The sequence below is a fragment of the Enoplosus armatus genome, chromosome 24 (genome assembly GCF_043641665.1).
Source record: "Enoplosus armatus isolate fEnoArm2 chromosome 24, fEnoArm2.hap1, whole genome shotgun sequence".
Lineage (NCBI taxonomy): Eukaryota > Metazoa > Chordata > Actinopteri > Centrarchiformes > Enoplosidae > Enoplosus > Enoplosus armatus.
In genome coordinates, this window is record NC_092203.1 from 10,868,203 (window position 1) to 10,891,002 (window position 22,800).

The following is a 22,800-nucleotide window of genomic DNA, read 5'->3' on the forward strand; positions in this document are numbered from 1 at the left end:
AAGCTGCTTGAAGAAAATTGTATTTTTGTATAATAAAAATGAGAATATCAAACCGTCCTCTCAGTTTGTCTGCAAATGCTCAAGGAATTTGTAATTTCTGTCAAGAGGAAATATCAAAAGCGGGTCTCAAACGCCAAAACATGTCAGCTTAAAAAGGAGTTTATTTTCATGTAGTGTTTAAGGCAACATGTTTTAATACGTGCCGAATGATTTGTTGGACCAATCGGTTTTTAATGCAATAGTCTTAGAAAAAGCAAGAGTTTTAGTTTCACGTAAGCGGTAAGGTAAGGTTTGACTGGTTATCAAATGTTGTTAAAGTTTAGTGTTTATTATAAGAAATAAACCTAGTTTTAAGTCATGCAGCTCGTTTCCTATCGAGATACAAAAACGAAACACTTGCAAAAGCCAAAGAAAATAGTCCAAGCATTTCAATAATCTTTATTTCATAAAAAAGTCAATCAGTTTATATCAGATTAAAGAAAGTAGAAACCAATAATAATCAGTTAGCTGGCGCATCTTACAGGGGGGGGGGGGCGCGTGTCGTCTGACGGACTGACCTCGACACGCGGTACAGGTTTACCCAAAAGTCAAGAAAGAAGGCGAAGTTTAAGACAGGAGCCAAAATATGAGCCGGGCAAAAAAAAAGTGTCATGGGGGGGGGGGGGGTTAAAAAAACAAAAACAAAAACAACTTTTGGCAAAATTGCATTTAGATTTTCGTCGCCTCGTAGTCGCATGGCAAAAACGCGAACTCGAATATTGAACAAATCCTGGTTCAGATTCATACAAGCAGCGGCCATCGAGATCACATGGAATGTTTTGTACCCAAATTACAGAAGGCATTACGGCAATAATACCGAAAAAGAAAAAAATGAGGGGGGGGGTTTATCATTTTCCACTTCCACTGTGAGCCGCGACACATAAACATGTTACACATTAGGACTGAGCCCTTTTTACTGTGTTAAAAATAACATTTCAATGTTTTGGAGAGGTGGAAGAGAGTGTGTGTGTTCGGGGATGAAGAAGTAACAGGAGGTAGAAGAGAAAGAAGGGAAACATTTTACTGCTCCTGCTGCTACTTATTTAACAAAAAAAAAAAAAAAAGAAAAGATGGAGGGAAAAAAAAAATGCTCATCTGGCGGTGAAGGTTTTAGTCCGTCTCCTCTTCGTCAGACTCGGACTCTGCGGAGACAAGAAACAGTGAAAATGATCCATCAATACTGGATCTTTAACATTAAGAATCACATATTGTATCCAAGTCCACGTATCTCATTCTGGGTTCAATATGAAGCTTTAACGTAGGGCTGCAACGCATTTAATTTTGATTAATCTGTTGTTATTTTCCCAATAAATTAAATAATTTAGTCTAAAATTGCCATCAGAATTTCCAATATTAAGACGTCCTCTTGTTTTGTCCAAACCCGTCTTCATCCCACCTTATTTTAGTTAAAAACAGAAACAATTCTGATAATCCAATAATGGTTCAAGTAATTTTTAAAGCTTAATTTCCAAGAATGTATTGGTTCTTTTTTGCTTGTTTTCTTGGTCTTCAGTGTTAAATATTTGGGTTTTGACTGTTGATAACTGGTAGTTAAATCTTATTTTGAGTAATTATCTTAACGCTGCACAGACTTTCTAAAGGCAGCCATTTTGACTTTTAAAAGACAGGTCTAACTCTAATAAAGGCTGAATTTCATCATCAGGTTTATGCTGGTTCACATCCTTTCCTGCTTTGACAAGTCAAACTATCTGCTGTGAGACAGGCTTATTGCCTCGGGGCGAAGAAAGGTGCGGTTTGTTTTTATTACCTTCCTCTGCGTTCTTCAGCCACTCGACAAATTTTTTCATCTGCTCGAGGAAAACGCTCTTCCCCTTGGAGAGGTGGGCTTCAGTGTACCACTTCAGTATGGCCTCTTCGCTCAATACATCCGCTGTTACGAGGAAAAAAGGACAGTGTCAAAGCTGTGCGGGAGGACTGACAAACAGTACACTCAACAAACATGAAATGTGCCTTTGTAAAGGATCACTTAGAGAAAAAACGGTTAACTGATGCTTGGTGGGAAGTACTGCTTGTGGCTCGTTACTGAGACTTTGAAGGGTTGCACTTAAAAATATGCTCTCGTTAACTTCTTATCAAAAGGTGTAGCTAATAGGTTTTTCAGGCAATCTGTACACCAATCAGAAGCTGAGCATAAAGTGTGTTAAAAAAAAAAAGAAAGACACCAAGCATTAGGAGGTACAACATTTTAAGGTCAAGGAAATGTTGAAAAATGACCTCATACTTCTCAGCGTTAAAAGTGAACGGACTTTCATAAACCTAAAACAAAATGAGACAAACTGTCAGTGGAAAGTTTATATTCAATTGTTGGGCATCGATGTAGCTGAATGTTCCTGTGTGGACGCGACACCAACCTTTGTAGAGGAGCACCACGATCTTCTGAAAGGCTTTCATGAAGTGGATGTTGTCGTAGCAGTACTCCTGGATCTTCAGCAGCAGGCTGAGCTCGGACAGACCCTGGGAGGTGAAGGCTTTCAGCAGAAGGCTGTATTGCTGCAGAAACGGGAGACAACGCGAAGCTATGTTAGCGGAAAAGCACTCAGCTAGCTCTCTGAGGAGTTATAATGTATGCAGTAAAAGCTTGTTGGTGCATTAAAGCGTATTGATTTACAGCAGGATTAACATTTTATTTCTGAATGGTTTCTCTTCAGTACAAATTCCACTTGCTGCAAGATAACTTCACCCAAGCCTTTCAGGGTGACTTTACGCCTTCATTACAGAAAGAGCACATTTAACATTGATCAGGTTGGTGATCTGATAGTATAATACTTCCCCATCAGCAAGGCAAAATACAACCAAAGCTTTGAAGGACCTTTATTGGTAGCTAAGTCATTAGAGAACAGAGCTACGCTGCTGCTGAAGACATGAACAGCGTATTTCACAGCACTGAACAACATTTGAGGCCGTAAACTCAAAACATCAGACTTGTCAGAAGCTGCAGAACCTGCGTTTCCTCTATTGGCTTAGTGCTTTATTTCACTGTATTCAAGACATTTAAACGACCTCCGGGAGTGTCGCTTACCTTCAAGTGTTTGATGGCTTGTTCGGTCACCAGCTCTTCCTTCTTGTTCCACTCCACGCAGCTCATCACGCTGGTCCAGATGATGCTGATCATGGTCTGCTCGGAGAGGTTGGCCTTTTTCATCTCCTCTTTGGTGAAGGCAATAATCTGAACCAACAGGGAGAAAAACAACGCTGGGTTAAAGACACATTCACAATCGGGAACATCAGCATGTCGTCAAGCTTTAAAACTCAAATACCAGATTTCCACATTCTTGTTTCTAGCCTGTATGTTGCCTTGAAAATGAGTTCATAAAATGGTCACCGTCAGGCCTCTATTAACACCGACAAACTGCTTGTTTGTATTCAGCTTCATGACTCATTGTGTCGCCGCCTTTGTTACTGTGCTGTTCAGTAGTTGCCGCCTGAACTGCCGGTCACAAACAACAATTATGCAACATGGCAGGGGAAGTGTCAATAATTAGGATGTTAAAATGTGTTACCAAAGAGGACAGTGACGACATTCAGAGCTGCATCGACTGAAAGACTGTCGACAGGATAATTACAGGCCAGGCAGCCTCTGTCATATTTAACTACATTTTAACACTGAGCTGCTTAAAACCAAAATTTACTGTAAAGATATTGTTTATTGTGGAATATCAACCTCCTGCAGGTGTATTTGCATACAACACCAGCCACTGATGGACAAAATTCTAGTTAAACCAGGATGTAAATACAGAGATGAATAAATAACATTTAACTTCATATTGCCTGCAGCAGTGCAGCGTGTAGCCTTTGCATTATGATCCAGGAGAAAACAGGAAGTGGTTAACCTTCACCCTACAGCAACCTCACCTCCTTCTGAGGGTCACCGCGGGACATCTGCTCCTGGAGCTCCTTCTGCAGCTCTTTGCGAGCGCCGATGGATTGCTGGTTGCGGGCGAAGTCGGACAGCTCCTTCAGCCCGGCGTCAGTGAAGTACTTAGAAAAATGCTCGCAGCTCCGTTTGTTGGCAGGAAAGAGTTCCTGTGGGGCAGAGAGGTTTTCAGGTTAGAGTTCATGCTTATACCAGATTATGTACAGGACCAGCAGGATAACATATGATATCCAAGGAGGATTTTCAAGCCAACAGTTCATTTACCATCAGCCTGTTGTCCATGCCGACTTTGCGGAGACTGCCAGCAACAGAGTTGATGTCCTTCTCATTGATCCATGACTTGAACAGCTTGACAGCGAAGGCTGCAGATACTCCTGAACGGAAACAACAAAACAAAATGGGTTTCTGTTACTGAATACAAAGTAAATGAACATTTTGGGAGGAGAAGGCTCTGGAAAGGCAGCTTTCTTGCTCATTTCCAATAATTTCTTAAAGAATTTCTGCTCACCCTCTTTGACGAGGTTCTCGTTGAAGAGGCTGTTCAGGATGGAGGCAGATATGTTGCCGTTGGCCAACAGGATGCCGGTCAGCATGGCCAGTTTGTTGCGCTCCGACTCAGTGAACCCCTTTAGAAACAGCAGCAACTACAGAGAGAAAAACAAATACAGGTTTGTCGTGTGTACAAGTGACAGGGGTTAGTTAGTCCTACATCTTTGTTTTGATTCCAGTCGTTTACAACCCTGCAGGTGTGGCTTTAGCTTCAACTTTATTGTCTTGTAGCTGGCAAACTAAACTTTATAAAGTGTGTAATCATTGCTTTCTCATATTAGTCATAGAAGATTTTTTTTAACTGCTGATGACAAAACTTGCCATAACAATTTGTTAAACTGAACAAACAGAATCAGCAACAAAAAAGCTAATATTTAAAATAAATATATAAAATGAACTGTAATATCACCGTTTAACACCTGCTGAATTATTATAAAACGGTCAATATGCATCATTGTTTGTGCTTCAGCTGGAGTAAACTAACTGCACATCAAAATGACGCAACCCCCCACCCAACTCAGAGACATGTCCAACCAGCCCGACAAGTTGCGAGCTCAGTTTAAAAATAATGACACCACAACATTTAACTCAAAAAAACGATTATATATCCTGTTAAAAAATTAAAAAACCTCACCTTCTTGATCTCCTCTTCGAAACCCTTCTCCAGGTACTTGTAACGCCTGATCAGCTTGTTAAAAACCTATTTTTTTTGGGGTGAAAAAAAAAAGACCCAATGTTAACTCCGTGCTTGGAAACATGCATGAAATCAATTGTCTTGTAAAGGTTTCTTGGCTGTTTTCCTATAATTTAAATGGAAGCGCAAAGTCAAATCTGATGTAGATCAGATGGCTGATACTTAATAAGTGCTTATAAACTGGTACAAAAAGTAGCTGGACATGCTTCCTACCTGAGCATATGCTTGCATCGTCTCCAGGTCTTCTTGTGCCGTGAAGAGGCAGAACTCGGTGCGGGTCATGTCGTCAGACAGAGTCCCGCCTGGGGCTGCAGGAGACAAAATAAAAAAAACAACCATATAAGCCCGCTTTAATAACATGAATTGTTCACAGTACATTTATTTATTTTGCTTCCATCAACTTCTTACCAAAACATAAGCAAAAAAGCGTCAATATTAATCAGTTTACAGGCGAACGACCTTTCTTAGTCATATTGTAATGCATAATAATTCCAAATGCATGTTTTTCCGACAACAATGGTTTCCTGATCTTTACATACTTCTACAAAACATGTCCATACATAGGGTTAGCGTTTCTTAACACAACTCACCCAGCATTCCGCCGGCCACCAGGATGTCAAAGAGTGTCTCTGCATACCGGCGGTAGTCAAGCTTGGCGCCAGAGGCATCAAGGAACTTCGCAACCGCTTCCAAATCAGTGCCAGTTTGATTCAAGCCTTGTACGATACTTTCTTGAAACTGAGTAGGGTCAAATCTCTCCTTTTCATCTGTGGGGAAAGGATGCACATGTTGATTCAGCAAAAAAAATCCTGCATAGACAAGGCAAGATTTGTGCATAGTAAGGCATGCAAAGTATGAAACCATGTAAAGCAGCAACATGAACACAAACCTCTTTTCCTCGTTTTGAAACGCTGGCCTGTTAGCGTTGGCTTTTGCTGCTTTTGATTATTCATAAAAGACACCCTGAAAAGGATAAAACACAGACAGTTAATGTTTACTCAAGTTGTGCAGACTACACGTTGACACAGGAGTGAACAGCAGAGTGTTCTCTTTAATTATGTTTTGTATTGCCAGCGTTTGGGTGTAACTTGGGTGAGCTCCACATCCATGTCACAAGTTCAGCACTAAATTATTCTTACACAACCCAAGTTTGACAATAAAGTTTAAAGCCTTAAGTTAAATACGTACCTTTGTTATTCTAAAAGGATAACCCTGGTGATATTAACAAAGCATCCCATGAAAAGACCAAAACCAACAATGAATTGATCCCACTAGCTAGTGTCGTCTCTGTAGAGCTCCATTGTTGTCCAAAAACTATAAAGAACACACCAAAGAACCACACTGTTGCAGTCAGTGACACGTCTCTTCACTACCATTAACCCAACCGCTGCGGTTTATATTAACCCAATCTCGCTTACACAACTTCACTGCTATAAATGCTCACTTGAGCGCTGGATGTTTACCACAAGGCAGTTGTAAAAAGTCCAAGAAATGCACCCCGGTGCCCAGTAGTTTAAAATGGCTGAGCCTTTGAAATAAATGAATATAGTAGTGAACCATATTTAAAGATTTGCATCTTCAGCAGAAATGAATGGGCGTGTGCCACAGGCCTGGGGAGTTGGAAAGTATGGGAACAGACTAACACATCGTCTTTGTTGTTGTTTTATTTATGGGGTTTGCTGGAAATAAGAAAAATGTAGAGCACCACCAGCCTTACCCATTGACACAAGTATATCTGTTTTTCAATAAGGCATGTGTCTAACACGTTTAACTGTCAACTAACATCTTTTCAGGACGAAATTTAAATACAATACAGACAGTTTCATGTAAATTGAAGTTAGAACTGTACTTTGCTGTTATAATATTCAAATGTATTTCAAAATCAGATCGTGTCATCAGTGCCAAATTACAGGGATGTGTTTTAAATTTCCATTGCAAAGCAAGACAAAACACACAAAAGACAATACGAGGTGGTACAATGGAGCTGGTGGGTGTTGGGTGCTGTAATTAATCAGGAAAACTGAAGAATTTAGACTTTCATCAAAAGTCGGACCCTGAAGCAGAAATGTTTTGGTGACTATTTGAGGGGTAAAGGAAGTGTCGGCTCGGATATAATGAGGGATTTCCAAAGCTACAGCTGGCTAATTGTAGGTTAGCATTGGATAACTCTGGGCCTCACCATGCGCCGAGCCAGTGCTGGCTAGCCGGGCCCGCTAGCTGGCTAACCATAGTTGTTTAATTACTAGGTTAAACCACTGCTTACACACTAAAAGCCAACATGATATGGTGAACTGCCCTTAAACTCAACTTCCTGTCGAATTGCCATTACAAACTCACAATTTATATCGAGACAGCTTTGAAGCCATAATGAGGCTAAGGCTAAGCTAGCTAGCAGAACTGGAGAAAACCGAAATTCGCCCTACAGCGGCGCCCATGATGGCGATGTTCCCGGGTGAAAAACGTAATTTTACACTATCTAAACTGACATATTTGGCGTCTTTATGGAAGGGTTAAGGTGTGAGACAACACTGACAACGTAGAAATAAAGATACTCACCGAAATTAATGCAGATAAAAAACGGTTGTTAACCAGGGGAATCAAAGCAAGTGACGAGTCTCTCAGTGGCCCAAACAAAAAGACCTTTCCGTCAGTACTTCCGCAGGCTCCGCCCGCTGCGCATGCGCGATTTAAAGGGGATTTCCGTTCCCCAAAAAATAAAAAAAGGAAAATGAAATATAATATTTTTTTTTTTATAGGGGAAAGAATAACTGCAACATATAAATATAATGACATTTTAGCTCAGCATTATACAACTATATTACTATATATTTATTCATTTAACTTTATATTTTTAACATAATTTCATATGTAATGAATGCAATTTGATTCATTCATTTTAAATATTGCGTCACAAGACATTTTCTAAACGACCTTTTCCATCTAATTTGTTATGCTTTTGTAAAAGAAAAGAAAAGTTGCTCTGACTAAAAACTACAAACTGAAACTGGAGTTCTGGTCATTCACACAAATATAAAGCAACATGCAAACGTCAGTGCAACATGCACATTCTTCATGTGGTTGCAAACTTGACATTTTGCCTGTTTAAACACGCCAATCTTTATTTTGTTTGGCGAGCAAAGCTAGGCTAGCAGTTCATGGTGTCAAGTCATGGAAAAGAATGTGGCAAATTCCTGCAAACTGTCAGCACTAAATATATTGAAAAAGCAACAAAAACTTGACTTCTCTATTAATTTTTAAAGACAGAGTGCTTGAGTCTCTAGATGTGGTAGGTGAGCACAGACACTGAGCTAACATGCATGCTAACATTCTCTAAACTCCCTGTAATATGGCTGCCAGAAGCCATGCCACAGTATGTTACATAGTCCGTGTTATATTAACATCACTTTTCCAGCTGTTTTCAAGCAGAACTCTCTCTCTCCTTACTTGCATCTCTTAACCTGCTCCTGTCAAACGCCTGATTAACAGTACTTCCTGTCGCTCTTGCAGGCCTCAACTCTGACAGATGGGACTGCGACCCCATGGTACAGGGACGTGTGATCCGCCTTGGTCCACAAAAAGACAAATCTGCTTTAGTTTACAAATTACAAACTGGTTATGGCTGTACTATGACACTTTAGTTCTTTGTACGGAAGTTATGATCATCAGTGAGAGTCTGTCATGTTCTCAGCACATAACTGGTAGTGTTCTCTCTGTGGTTGTGTGCTGCTACTGAATGAATAGCGAGGAAACACTGGGTTCATTTAATGTGTTCAATAACTGTTCAATTGTTTATTATTCTGTTGTTGAAATAGTGATACTGCAAGATAAGATCACAAGCAAAATAAATGCAGTCATAAGGTGTTAATTTCACATTATACATGGTTACAAATGAAAACACGTAGTGTTAATTAAGTCAAAACTCTCATTTGCTTGTTAAAAATGTGCATTTAAAACATTTTATGGAGTATCATAGACTATATATTTTATATATATGTAGTACATAAAATACCTGGATTAGTTAATTATTGTCAGTCTAATAGAGATTCAGTTTTAGATGTTTAAGGCCCATGGTTTGAAAGATCCTGGCTTGCTGGTTGGAATCTGGAAACAACATAAAACAACAACAAAAAAAAAACATAGACATAAATGAACACATTCATAGGGATCACTTTAATATGGACACAGATGAGTAATGATTTTTAAGCTGGAATAAGTAAACGTTTATCATTTCTATTAATAAGGAATGTATAATAAATCATTTTTCTTGTTGCTTTTATTTAGTTTAATTTATGACAGTTTACCTCATCGCAAGAACGTTTATTTTACAAGGCTAGTTTGCTCCCACAAACAAAACAATGAGGAAAGATAAAAAATACGAGATAAGGTAATAAATTCAGGAAAAATAGATGGAAGTCTTGCATAGTTACCTTTTATTAAAAATCAGGTAACATAGGGTTAGGGTTAGGCTAACCCTGACCACAGGTACAGAAAGCCAGACAGGATTTTGTTATTTTATTTAATGATTCAGTTATTCTAAGTGAATTCATATGTATTCATATATCATTTAAAGGCTGAATACATCCTAAGGTTTCTGTCATTGAATTTAGTGCAGTCTGCCTTACAAAGTTCAAAAACTAGAGTGTTAAGTTTTCTATGAAGGTCTAAATGCTGATTCAGAGGATTTTGCACTTTGACAAATGGAACATTTTGAGAGAAACACTGAAAACTTGAAAAGATTCAAACTATCTGTAAATAAAAATGTCAACTATTGGTAAAATCCATAGTAAACAGTGCTGATACAAGGTAAATACAAACCCTTGTCCAGTGTTTACCACTGCATTAACTGAGTATCATCATTTCAGTATTTTTACCTTCTGAGTGAACGGGGAGGCACAAGCCAGACAGGCCCTCTCCGGTGTAGCAGGACTGTCCAGGGAAAATGGGCCGACCAAACCGGACTCTGAGCGGGCTGCAGCAACAGCGTCTTTGATGGCAAAGAACACCGAACTGCCCAGGAACAGGATGGGTTCTCCAATACCCTGCAGAGCCAGAGAATCATTGGGAACACAGCAGGAACAAACTCAAAAGTCTATCACTGGACTGTGAAAGGTTTATGGATGTACTGAAATGTACAATAAACCTTTAAATATTTAAAAAAGCACAACCAGGGCCTGGTGTGAAATCCCAGATGATCTTGGGAGACCTGATGAAGTTTGAAAAAGGTTTCTGTTCCTTTGCGTTGTAAAAAGAAAGAAAGAAAGAAGATAGAGGTGTACATCTGTAAATCATGACCTCTGACCTTTGAGGAGTAGATAGCGTGGGGGTTGTGGGAGTCTGACAGCAGATAAACGTTGAAGTGAAGCGGCATGTCACAGACCCCAGGGATCTTATACTGAGATGGACCTCGAGAGTACAGGAGCCCAGCGGGGGAAAACTTCAACTCCTCCAGCGTGTAGAGACCTAAACCCTGCATGAACGCTCCTTCAATCTGAGAGAAGGGGGGAAGAAGGGAAGAGGAGAAGAAAGTTAGAAAGAGGAAAGAAAAGGCAAAAAATAAAAAAGGGAACAGTTAAGAAAAGAGAGCAAATGGAGAAAAAAAAGGGACTAATATACAAATAATATAATCACAATAATACTTAAAAATCTAAAGGCTCCCTTTAAAGACTGTTTTTTTTGTGTAACTATCAGCCGACATATCGTTATCTGCTTATTTAAACTCCCAAAACTGAGTGTCAGTATTGTCCTCAGAAATCCAGTTAACAGACGAGACTCACCTGGCCGATGTCCACCGAGGGGTTCACACTTTGACCGATGTCGACCACGATGTCTGTCCTCACCGTCTACAAGAAACAAAGAAAACTCAAATTCTGACATTTTCAATCTGTTACGAGTCTGAGTTGATATGAAAGAGTTGAAAGGGTTCAGTTCTGACCCTGTAGTCTCCTGTGAGGCAGTCCAGCTCCACCTCACAGCAACACGCCCCGAATGTGAAGTAAGCGTAAGGCTTCCCCTCCATCTTGTCCCAGTCCATGTAAAGGTCTAGACCTCTGAGGACACACAGGACGCTGTCACTGTCACTTGATAAATAAATTAATTAAGTCACACTAAATGTATTTCTGTCATACCTGTAGAAGCCAGTAGCTGACAGACTGATTTTCTCAAAAAATGCTGCTGTGACCTGAAGAACAAATTAAAGAAATGTTATTAAAATGTTTCCTATTTTCCCACAGCAATCACTGCAAATTCATACCCAGCTCTCCCATGATCCTTTGGGGTCCTTCTGCCTGATTGGCTCCAGCCGCTGGTACAGAGTCTGGCAGGCGTTCTGAATGAAAGAAAAATGAAAATGATACCCGTAAGTGTTATTATTATTACATTTATATCCTATAGATATGAAGTCATTCAATCAGGTCTGGAATATGAACACACAGTTATCTGCCATAGTAATACAGAATAGCTTATTACTTATAAATGCAGGAACTGGACTTTACCTTGACCGCCATGCCGTTGGCATCAGTACCGAAGGAGGCAGCAGAGGGGCAGGAGTTGGGAACAGTGTTGGTGCTGGTTTCACTGATGTAGATCTTAGAGGGCGGGATATGAAGCTCCCGACTCGCCACCTAACAGCAAACAGGAAACGAACCCTGAGCTGAGATGACAGGATAATACTAGCAATATCCTATATTTTTAAGGTTTCAGATGGACACTGACGTTTGTTTCTAAAATTACCACGAGATTCAAATCTATCAATACATATATTACATGTTCATATTCATGGAACCTTTTATGTTACTAGCAGTCAGTGAATGTTTGAATGTTCCTGATGAACAGGTGGAACAGTGGCTGATCAATTATCTAAACTAGAGATGAAGTAGGTTGAAGAGTCTGTGATGTCCTGTGGAGGTCAGTGGATACTTTGCTGCTTTGTCTCAGTACCTGTTGCATCTTCGTGTGGATTCCCTGACCCATCTCCGTGCCCCCATGAGTGACCAGAACAGAGCCGTCTCTATAGATGTGGACCAGAGCTGCAGCCTTTTACAACACAAACGAGCACAATCACCATCACAGTCAATAAAAAAGTAAAGATAAAGCAAATATAAGTTTCGGTCTGTTTTTTCTAGCACTCAATAGACTAACATTAACATCTTCACTATCTTAAGGTAGCAATGTCTGAAAAGGTGAACATATTTCACAGCTGCATTTGTGCTATAATTCCTACAAAAGGATCCCAAGCCAGTACAGGTGGGAAAATATCAACAACCACAAAAACATTATCAGTGCATGAGTAAAAAAAAAAAAAGCTGAGAAAAACTGAATCCCACAGACCTGATTTAAGAAGCTCTCTGAAAATGCAATCCCATATTTAATGGGGATGATGGACATCCCCCTCTTCTTCCAGCGGTTCTGCTGGTTAAACTGGTCGACAGCTCTGCGGCGGGCGCTGTAGTCAGACTTGACCTTACATTCCTCCCAGCAGCGCAGCATGTTCTCTGGGCTGAACTCAAACTTGTAGTGGGTGACTGACGGCCCCTTGTACATGTTGATCTCCCGAATCTGATGAAGAAAACAGGAATTAGTTATACTGTGTCTGTGTCTGCTACCTCTCGTTCTCTTTATAATATACACAGTTGAATGAATAACATCAGGCGTATGGCATGACAAGATGGAATAAGACCTGGTCTGCAGGGCGTCCCAGCACCACGGCCACGTCGTTGACCATGTTTTCCACGACCATGATGCTCTGGGGCACGCCGAAGCCCCTGAAGGCGGTGTTGGAGGGCAGGTTGGTCCTGCAGGCGGCAGCACGGCCTATCAGGTTGGGGATGTTGTAGGCGTTGTCCATGTGAAGCAGAATTTTTTCGACTACCTGCAAGAAGGAAGAAATCGATGATTACATTTTTTTTCTCCTCGCCTTGTCAAAATGTACAAACATAACGGCTTTTACCAACCAGAGTAGATTCATCAACAGTGTTGCCACCATTGAGGTAGTACTGGATATCTGCAGCCACGATCCGTCCGTCATTCATGAAACCCACCTGAAACAAATCAATCAGATCAAGGGACTGCTTCACATCTTTGCTGACAAACACCACAACTTCACCATGCTGGAGTGTGTTGTTGTACTTTGTATTTTCCCAGGACAGGGTGACGTCCTCCTGTGATCAACATGTCCTCGCCTCGCTCCAGGACGCAGCGGACTGCATGATTGGTCCTGAACAGAACATTTTAAACAATTATAATAAAGAAAACTTCAGTACCTTTCCAACTTTTCTTTGATTCTTATCATTTCAGTAATTTCTGATTCTGTTTGTTGTTTTTGAATCATAAAGCACATTCAGTCCATGTTGACTTACTTCCATGCAGCCACAGAGGTAATACTAGCCAGTATCACGGTTTTAGTGACCTTCCCGCCGAAAGCTCCGCCTATCCTTTTGACATGACAGGTGACCCTGTTGGACGGGATGTCCAACGTCTCCGCTATTACATCCTGCAGTCAGGAAAATGAGACAAAGCAAAAGCAAAGCAAAGACAGTGATGTTTACTACAAGCTATCAACATTTAAACAGTTTAAAAGTTTTACACGTTGACTTTTCATCCATGAACTGACTTATATAGGGCATTTACATCATTATAGAGTTAATCAAAATATCTGTGTACCTGTGCTAATGCCGGCCACTGAGAGGAGATGTAAACATTGAACTCCCTCTCCTCGCCAACAGGAACAACCAGCATGCTCTGGGTCTCCATGTAGAAGTGCTCCTGGCCACCCATTCGAATCTCTCCTGAGGAAACAAATACAAACACGTTCAGGTAAAATCACTTTGGGACGAACCCAAAGCCTGGTTCTGTTTTATATGGAATGAGTTACCTTCATAAACCTGATCAACAGTTTTAAAGGCTTCAGTCACATTTCCTGTCTCAATCCTCCTCTGAGGCTCAAAGAAAGACGACTTCTCAATGGCTTCCTGTCACAGTGAGAAACAACAAACACAGTAAGTAGCTGTGATGTAAACTCAGGCACATTTTACTTGTAAGAAGTGTGCAAAGTAAGAGTGTATTTAAAGAGTAAACCAACACTGAAAACACACACGGGGCAGAAAACTATTTTTAATTCAAAAGTATCCAGAGATACTAAATAGGTCAACATGGAAGGTAACGTGTACAAAATGATGCTCAAAACAAGATAGAAAAACTGCGTCTTGTGTAGGAGCTTAGCTGGACTCCACAGACCTCTGTGGTGAAAACGGGGTCAGGCAGATCTTCATAGCTGATCTTCACAGCTGCCGCTCCTCGTTTGGCGTGCGTCCTCGTATCAGCGACCACCGCACATAACATCTGACCGATGCATGACACCTGCAGGCAAGGAAGACAGTTCACTGTAGATGCTAAACAGGATGTAGTTTACACTGGTCACGTAGGACGTCGGTCTCACCAGGGCCTTGAAATGGAAGGACTTGGAATGAACAGCAACAGAAATATAGTTTCTATATACTGAAATCTATCACTTTGACTGCAATGTACAGAATGTATTGAATAATATATTACAAAATGTTGCTGGCGGTGTAAGAAGCACAATTTCCACTGTAAGAGCTATTACTAAATAATTTATCATTATATTATTTATATATATTTTTTGTTTTTCCATATTAGTATCATACACAGTATATTTCTATGTAATACTGTTACAATTCTAGAAATGCATACCTTTGTGAAAGTCCCAGGCATTTTACAGCCCCAAAATGTACCTTTTTGTATATATTTCTTGGTATTTTTGCCTCTTGGAACCAGTTCAGAGCTGTTCTTTTAAAAGATACGTATTATATGCAATCCATCAAGAATGTACACATACGTACACACACACAAACACACCCACCATAAAAACAAAAACATAAGGGGTGTGTACACACACACACACACACACACACACACACACACTCTACCTTGCTCTCAGCAAGCAGCTCCTCATGATAACCGAACATTGCACGGACTTTCTTCCCAGGAATATCTTTTGCCGTGATGACATCGACAACACCAGGAAGCCGCAGAGCCTCGCTCACATCCATCCTGTTGGACGTTCACAACAAGAAGTGGAGATTTACATCAGAAAGAGGGTCAGAGATGGGTGGCTGCACAACAAGAAACTCTCCTCACGTGATTTTAGCATGCGCTCGAGAGCTGGTGACCAGAGCCAGGAAGAGCTCCCCGTCTGTTCTCGGGATGTCGTCACAGTACACGGCCTCGCCTGTGGCCTGACTGATGGCTGAGCGATGCATGATGGGACGCCCCACTGGGTCCTGGTCGCTCTGGCCCTTTGCCACATGCTGAAGAAGAGGAGGAAGAAGTCAGGTTTATTCGCTGTAGGTGCGGGTTGACAAAAGAAAACACAACCTTGTTTACTGCTTAGTAATCAAGTGTTTTTTTTTTTTTTTACAGTCTTAAAAGTGTCAAACTGACCTGGAACTCCTGCAGGCTGGACTGGATCTCTCCGGGTAAAGGCTGGATCGGCATCCTCTCAGGAAGCTCAGCTGTGATCCCATTCTACAAACAGAAACTCTTTGTAAGTCTGATCCATGTTAAACTGCATTACGTCAGGTAACAGTTCACATTTGGAGTTTTTCTATCAGTGCCCTGTCCTACCATTTCTCTGAGCTTCTGCAGGACCTCGAGGTTAAATTTGAAGAGGAAGCTGAGAGTCAAAGAGCGACGAAACTCCACCTTTCCACCAGGAGCCGAAGGAGGGAGGACCAACTCATCCAGGAGGACATCATAGGCCCGGCTGAGGGTCTCATCATCCCACGGCCTGAAGGAAACACGGGATGTTTTAGTGGCTCGCGGGTCATGTCTGGCTTCTTTTATTTTACTAAAAATCAAGATGCTCTCTGGCTTCAGTAGTTAGAGTACAAAAGGACAGAAGAAACACAAAACATCAAAAACACAGAGCAAATGGTAAAGAAAGAAAGAGGAAGGCAGAAAGGAAAATACTGCTCATCCACTTCTGACATAAAAGAAAGGAAAAGTAAAATGTCGAATTGACTAAATTATCCCAAAGTGAGTGACAAATGATAAACATGAGTCTGACCTTGAGGCGATAGCTGCGCAGGTTTTGGCAGCGTGAACTGTGGTTGGTCCCATTCCTCCATAGTAAATACTGACATCCTGAACCACTCTGCATCCCTCTGAGAAAAACACCCTCATTCCCGTCGTCACGGTGGCGAAGGAGCCCTCCTTCCTCGGAGCCTGACGGAAAGCTCGAACAAACTCCCCCTGCAGGACACGCGGTGATGTATAATCCATAACGTTGTCACCTCCATAGATGTTTTACAATTTCATTAGCTGTTCTAAACAAAGGCCAGTCACACAGGAAGTGATGTATGTGACTTGGTTTGGAATAAAAATAAGAAGAGGTGGGAAATGAGTGTGAGCAATGACAGCAATGACCACCAGAAAGCTTTGTTTTTATCGAATAATTAAACGCAACTCGTACTGTCAGAAATGTAATAAAAAGGTATGAAAGCAAAATGTGCACACGGACAAAGACAATAACAAAGTGTAAAGCAAGAATATTTGTACCTTTCGGGAGAAGGGAATGAAGACAGAAACAGCAATCTCCTCCGGCTTCAGGATGGTTTTTCCGAAGCTCACAAAGAAATCTTGATTCAGAGGAACCTCTCGTCTTCCTCCTGGTGGATTAAGACAATCAGGAGAGAAGAAAAGTAAACATGTCTGACATGAATCTACATTTTTCTATAGTCTCAACAGCATGAGGCTGTCACAGAGTTCCTAATCTCAATTTACCGTTCGAAATCACGCTCAGTTTGCAGTTACCAGCAGCCAAAACTGGGTTCAGGTCTGAGTTTGGGTACGCACTCATGACGTTGCCCCCAAGAGACTAAATATGCAAAAGCAAGAATAAACACACGTATCAAATATATGAATTCACATGGACAACTACAATAAAATGTCACTAAAATGTGAATCTGTCAAAATCTAAACAAGCAGTTTTACAGGAGAGGAGAAGGAAACGAGTAAAGAAAGGAAAGATGGAAGAAGAAAGTCAGCATATTTAAAAAGATGTGTGACTGAATATATATTCGTAAAAGTTGGAGTGAAGTCTTCTTACGGCAACATTACGGATCTGCTGGCTTCCCAGGTTCCCCAGCTGTTGGATCAGGGTTCTGAACAGCTCTGTCTTCTCCTCCGGAAACTGAGGAACCAGCTTTTCCAATAGAGCCCGAACCTCGGACAGACTCCAGCCTGCTCCCACCCAAACACCTGCAGAGAAGCCAGTGTGTTAACCGACAAAGCTGCAAGTTTGGTGCTGGACTTTGTTTCTTTTCTTACGTGTGTTGTGAGTTTCATGAACCTCCAGGACATTCAAACGTTGCAGAGGAGAATTAAAAATCAGGAAAAGAAAGAAATCTTTCGTACCTGCAGGCAGATTTATTGTCTGGAAACTACAAAGGGAGGTTACCCACCCTGTGGTGTCTGAGTGACCTCAAACAGCTCCGTAACTCTGGTTGGAGAGATTATCAGCGGATGCACAACGCCTTTGAACTTTATATCTGGACCTTCAACACAAAGCAGAGAGACCAGAGTTTAGTTAGTTAGGTCTGAATCTGAATATGACAATAATACATATAACAGTGTATAATCAGAACACCTTTCTAAATATTTCAGGTCTATACCAAATACAATGAAAACTAAAAAAGCCACAGGCATCTCCTAAAAACCTCCCCAAATCATCGCGGCCTTATTAAAATCACCTCTTTTCACGATTGCCAAAAAGAATAAATCACCAAAAGGATTCCTATTAATTTATTGTCCTCTTTGATGAAGGGACTCTGGCCTGTTTCTCTGTAACAATCTTCAAATGGAAAAGCAGAAATGAATGAATGGTTTTACTGCTGACCTATGTTGGTGTTTCCCATGACCAGCGGGGCTTTAGGGTTACTGGTCTTGAGCTGGACCAGCTCCTCCAAGGAGGCGGGGGACACCCAGCTCATCCTCTCCCCATGAAAGGTGAGTGTTTGAGGGTTTGATGTTTCTGCCATCAGCTGTGACGAAAGTGCTGTTTTTATTTTGCAATTACTATTAAAAGTACTTTGTAGCATCAATAATTCATCAGCTTTAGACTTGAAACATTAGTATAACATGGTGAACAACTCAGGACAGTTTTTTGATCAATAAGTAATGAAAAATGTCAATACTAGCAGCTAAAGGAGAGCTCTGGTAGTGAGCCAGCTGATAAACAAGAACTCATGTGACCCGATGTGAATTACTACTGTGTGCAGAGTTTATAAAAAGTGAACTTGTTGTTGTGTGAAACAACATCTGACGACTTACGATCAGTTCAGGAGGGAAGATCAGCTCCTGAGTCGGGTCCAGTGGCAGAAACGCTTCCTTGTCAAACAGCTGTGGCTGGTTGAAGAGGTGGAAAACAAGCATTGAAATGGGATTCACCACGGCATGATTATCGGAGTGTGGTGGAGAAGTGAAGGAAATGTGAAATAAAAGATGAACTCTCACCCAGCTTGACCTCAAAATGTCTGAAGAGACCGTGACAGATTACAAGTTAGATGAAAGAGAGAAAAGATCAGAGAGGAGAGAGAAGGCGAAGAAGAGCACAGAAGAAGAAACGAAGGAGAAAACCAGATACAAAAGAGTTAATGACATAAAAAAGCAATAAATTTAAAGTCAGGAACAGATTAGGAAAAAAAAAAAAACTAAAAACGAGAAAAGAGACGGGCCAAGAAAAAGAGGACAAAAGAGAATCCCCTGAACTCACATGCTCTGGTTCATCAGCACTTTCCTCTCCATTGAGGCAACACTTTCCAGTTCCATTGGCTTGGCAGCAGTTGGCTTCCTGTTGGGATTGATTTAAAATGGATGTCACACTGCAAGCAGCAATTACACATTTTCACATTGCATGACTTTTTATCATTGGATCAAAAGGACTCAGCATTGTTAAAGCCTCTCTGCTGTATTGATTCCCCTGTTCTTGCTATCAGATCTTGATTCGTGGTAATAACCGAACAGATTAAGTCATAGTTGTTGATTATTCCTGAATTATGCAACTCGTGTCGGTTGTAGGGCCGAGCTTTGCACCTGACAGAAGGTCCTGCAGCCATCAACAATGGGTCGATATCCAGTACACCGACAAAGGTTACCTAAAAGCAACACATAATGAGGACATTTGTGAGCTTGTGTTCCTATGCTTAAGGACAGTGTGCAATACTTACAAATCACTTGGCGTGTTCCCATGAGTATGACTAACTGGATTATAACCGGAATAAGGCAAATCATTTGTGACGGAAGCTGTAAAGTGTAAATCATAAAAGATTTCAGAATAACAAGCAAACAAACCAGCCAGAGCCTGTGTGATGTCCTCCATGCTGGGCTGAGGCTTGTTCCTCAGCAGAGCGTACATGGACATCACCATCCCTGGAGTGCAGAAGCCACATTGGGAGCCATGAGCCTTCGCTATTCGCTCCTACAAACACAGCATCCACAGTTTAGGCTCCCATGAGACGGCTTTGAAATCAGACGTTTGGAGCAGCGACATAAGTCAATGAGAAATGTCAACTTCTAACACTCTTTTTATAGTTAAGTATAAGCTTCTCTCATCTCCCTCAGCACGTAATGCTGAGATGAGTAAGGCATCCCAGCACTGACCTGCACAGGGTGGATCCTGGTCTTGGTGCTACCGATGCCCTCCACCGTGGTGACGGTGGCTCCGTGAAGCTGGCAGAGCGGTAGGAGGCAAGCGTTGGCTGAGTAATGGCTGACGGTGTGGTGAAGGTAAACTGAGGTGTTCAGTGTACTTCAGTCCTCCTCCATTATACTACCAGCATTGTTACTACAACTGCTAAAACCACTACTAATACTACGACTGTCACTGCTACTTTTACTGTCACTAGTGATGCTAGTGGTGGAACTGCTAAAACCTTTTGCTACGACACTGCAGCGGCTTTTTTCTTGCGAAATACTGGATACTTTCACCTACTTAAAATTAAACAATTTGTGAAGCCACTTTTGAATTGCTCACAAGTAAGACTCACAATTAGAGCAATGTAACTATTATGCTACAATACAAACACTATCACTGCTGATACTACCTCTACTACTGCAAATACAACTGCTACTACTACCACTATGGCTACTAGTACTACAGTACCACTGCTGCCTCTGCCCTTGCTAATACTTCCGCTGGTACAACTGCTACTACTATCTGGCCTTAGATTATCCTACTATTACTACTACTACAACTACTACATTGCTACTACAGTCAGTACTACACTGCTAATGCTAATCCTACTGCTAATACAAGATATTAACTCATAATACATATAAAAAACAGTAGCTTGTTTTACATAAATAAAATAATTGAAGACATGAGAAAAGATTTTAAAAAGCTTTAACTGAAAATGAACTTTTATAATTCCTTATTATTATCATTCTCCTAATAACAACATGTCCAAATAACAACAAATAATCTAAATAATCATACACTTTAAAAGGCAGAACTCAGTATGTGGACTTTGTGTTTGTGATCGATTATCTCCTCCTCTGCTGCAGGAGAGTGAAGGAGTGAAACAGATGTTGCATTGGTTTGATGCCAGGAAGGGAAATTACCACCAGCCACCACAGAGATTCTGTTATATTGTAGCTGTGGATGTCCAAACCACTTTGGCATATAACCAGCTCACATTCAGACTCCCTCTTGTTTTCTAAAAATCTAATTTAGTTTATAAATGGCGTTTGGTATTTTGGAATTTAACCAACCATGCTGAACAAATTGATTTTCTGGTCCACCCAGTTAAGCAAACTTGGAAGTTTCTATCGCCAGTCTGCTTCCTGACAGCTGTGTCTCCGTCAGGGAGGAAACCTGAGGAATTTTCTGTTTGATACCAAAATACTCACATAATAACACTGTTACACTTCTTAAATACCGGATAAGCTACGTGATTGTGATTTTCAGTGATATTATGTGATATTAAGACGACTTGTTGTGTCTAAGCCAATCAGAGTCAGGCAGAAGGGTCATGTGTTTTTTCATAAAGGATACATGATGGTTTTGGTGGCAGGTTGGTAGCGAGACACCATGACCGTGCACGCCCCGCAGCCTCCACCGCCGCAGCCATACTTGGTTCCAGTGAACCTCACTGAAGTTACAGTCAAAGAAATGAACCGTCGCAGGTGTTGAAACCTGAAGGTGGCGCTCACATCAGCATAAAATTCAATCATAAAAGCATATTTGTGATAGTGGATTAGAAGCTGATCTGAAGGATACGCTTCTCTCTGAGGAAGGACAGCAGCATGGTTTCAGGGTCTGCATGGTTCTCTGTTACCTGTTTCCACAGAAGAAGAAAAATGTATTGACTCTCCTCTACTTCCATGAGGTGAAAATAATATTATAGATTTACAGAAAACAGAATTGGGCTGCAACTGACAATTATTTTCATTATCGATTAATCTGCAGATTACTTTCTTAACTAATTGTTTCGTCTATGTCACAAAATTGTGTAAAATGTTCATCTTAGCTTCGCAGGGCCTCAAATTACATCTTATTTTGTCCAACAGCATAAAACCCAAAGATATTTCATTTACTGCCAGAAAAAAAAGCAGAAAATCCTCACATTTGAGAAGCTAGAACAAGTAAATATTTGGCATTTCGGCAAAAAAAAAATCAATCATCAAAACAGTTGCCACACAATTTCCAGTTCAAACTCCCTGCATCCATATAATTTAATTTCTTTTCCCACGTCATGTTGAATTTTATCTCACATTTTTCTGAGCTACAGCCATGGAGCTGGACAGGAATGACAGGATTTCTGTCAAAAACTACTAATATTATAGTGAGTTTACAGCCTAATTTAATTTAAAGTACTTATGAAATCATTTAAATGTGTCCATAGGGATTTGTATGATTTTGTATGAATTTTCTGCTTGGTTTATTCTAGCAAAGTAGTTACTGACTGACTGCAAAGAGTGATCAATGTCCAACTAACTGTTCTTTTTAAGTAAGCTGAAGTTAATTGCTACCTGCTAAATTTTTTTTCTCAAAACGTGAACACATAGAGTATGTTTTCAGTTGTTACCACAAAAGGTGAGTGATACATATTGGCAGGTGACCGGTGGACAGTTGGAGTGTGTTGGTCCACAGTAACTTCTTATCTATTAACCCACTTCCGTCCCAGATTCTGACGGGTCCCAAATGTCACCATAACACCAGCTATTTACTTGACACGACTTTGACTAGCTAGTTTTCGTTTGATTCAATTGACTATATTAATTTTTCAAACCCATGACACCGTTTAATGAGTAAAAAGAGAACCTTTGTCACAAGTAACGCTATTGAAAACTCCTTTGCTGCTTGAAAACGGACGTTTGTGGCGGACGTTAGCCAAAAAAAAAAAAACCCTAACAGCTAAAAGTAGGTACAATACTAAAACTATTTAGCTAAGACTTAGCTGAATGCTAAACGTACCTTTTTCCCGTTGATAAAGAAACACAAAATATCTCCTTCTTTCCCTGAAGACATCTTGCAGGCGCAGGAGACGACTTTTCCAACTCAACGGTCAAGTCAGTTTGAATGTAACGGACTTCCGCCTGTCAAGACTTT

At 40.8% G+C, this 22,800-nt stretch overlaps 2 protein-coding genes across 2 annotated transcripts; both read right to left on the reverse strand.

Moving 5' to 3' along the window:
* Nucleotides 1-411: 411 nt before the first annotated feature.
* bzw1a (basic leucine zipper and W2 domains 1a) lies at nucleotides 412-7,839 on the reverse strand. Its single transcript, XM_070930388.1, has 12 exons — nucleotides 7,734-7,839; nucleotides 6,067-6,140; nucleotides 5,768-5,944; nucleotides 5,391-5,485; nucleotides 5,118-5,183; nucleotides 4,443-4,578; nucleotides 4,199-4,308; nucleotides 3,913-4,083; nucleotides 3,080-3,226; nucleotides 2,412-2,550; nucleotides 1,808-1,930; nucleotides 412-1,181 (listed from the first exon to the last, which is right to left on the reverse strand). Exons 2-12 carry the CDS (start codon nucleotides 6,128-6,130, stop codon nucleotides 1,150-1,152), a joined length of 1,260 nt encoding a protein of 419 aa, XP_070786489.1. The 5' UTR covers nucleotides 6,131-6,140; nucleotides 7,734-7,839; the 3' UTR covers nucleotides 412-1,149.
* Nucleotides 7,840-8,949: 1,110 nt separating this feature from the next.
* aox6 (aldehyde oxidase 6) lies at nucleotides 8,950-22,740 on the reverse strand. The gene is made up of 35 exons (XM_070930361.1): nucleotides 22,666-22,740; nucleotides 21,469-21,526; nucleotides 21,244-21,340; nucleotides 19,851-19,959; nucleotides 19,542-19,668; nucleotides 19,284-19,345; nucleotides 18,964-19,041; nucleotides 18,522-18,596; nucleotides 18,088-18,232; nucleotides 17,654-17,746; nucleotides 17,299-17,450; nucleotides 16,974-17,067; nucleotides 16,749-16,858; nucleotides 16,258-16,442; nucleotides 15,816-15,978; nucleotides 15,633-15,716; nucleotides 15,330-15,499; nucleotides 15,119-15,242; nucleotides 14,409-14,531; nucleotides 14,047-14,143; nucleotides 13,836-13,960; nucleotides 13,532-13,665; nucleotides 13,302-13,389; nucleotides 13,127-13,213; nucleotides 12,853-13,044; nucleotides 12,504-12,731; nucleotides 12,114-12,209; nucleotides 11,669-11,797; nucleotides 11,428-11,502; nucleotides 11,303-11,355; nucleotides 11,110-11,224; nucleotides 10,952-11,017; nucleotides 10,477-10,665; nucleotides 10,049-10,216; nucleotides 8,950-9,278 (listed from the first exon to the last, which is right to left on the reverse strand). The coding sequence occupies exons 1-35, from the start codon at nucleotides 22,717-22,719 to the stop codon at nucleotides 9,228-9,230; spliced, it is 3,996 nt and encodes a 1,331-aa protein (XP_070786462.1). The 5' UTR covers nucleotides 22,720-22,740; the 3' UTR covers nucleotides 8,950-9,227.
* Between the last annotated feature and the right edge of the window lie 60 nt (nucleotides 22,741-22,800).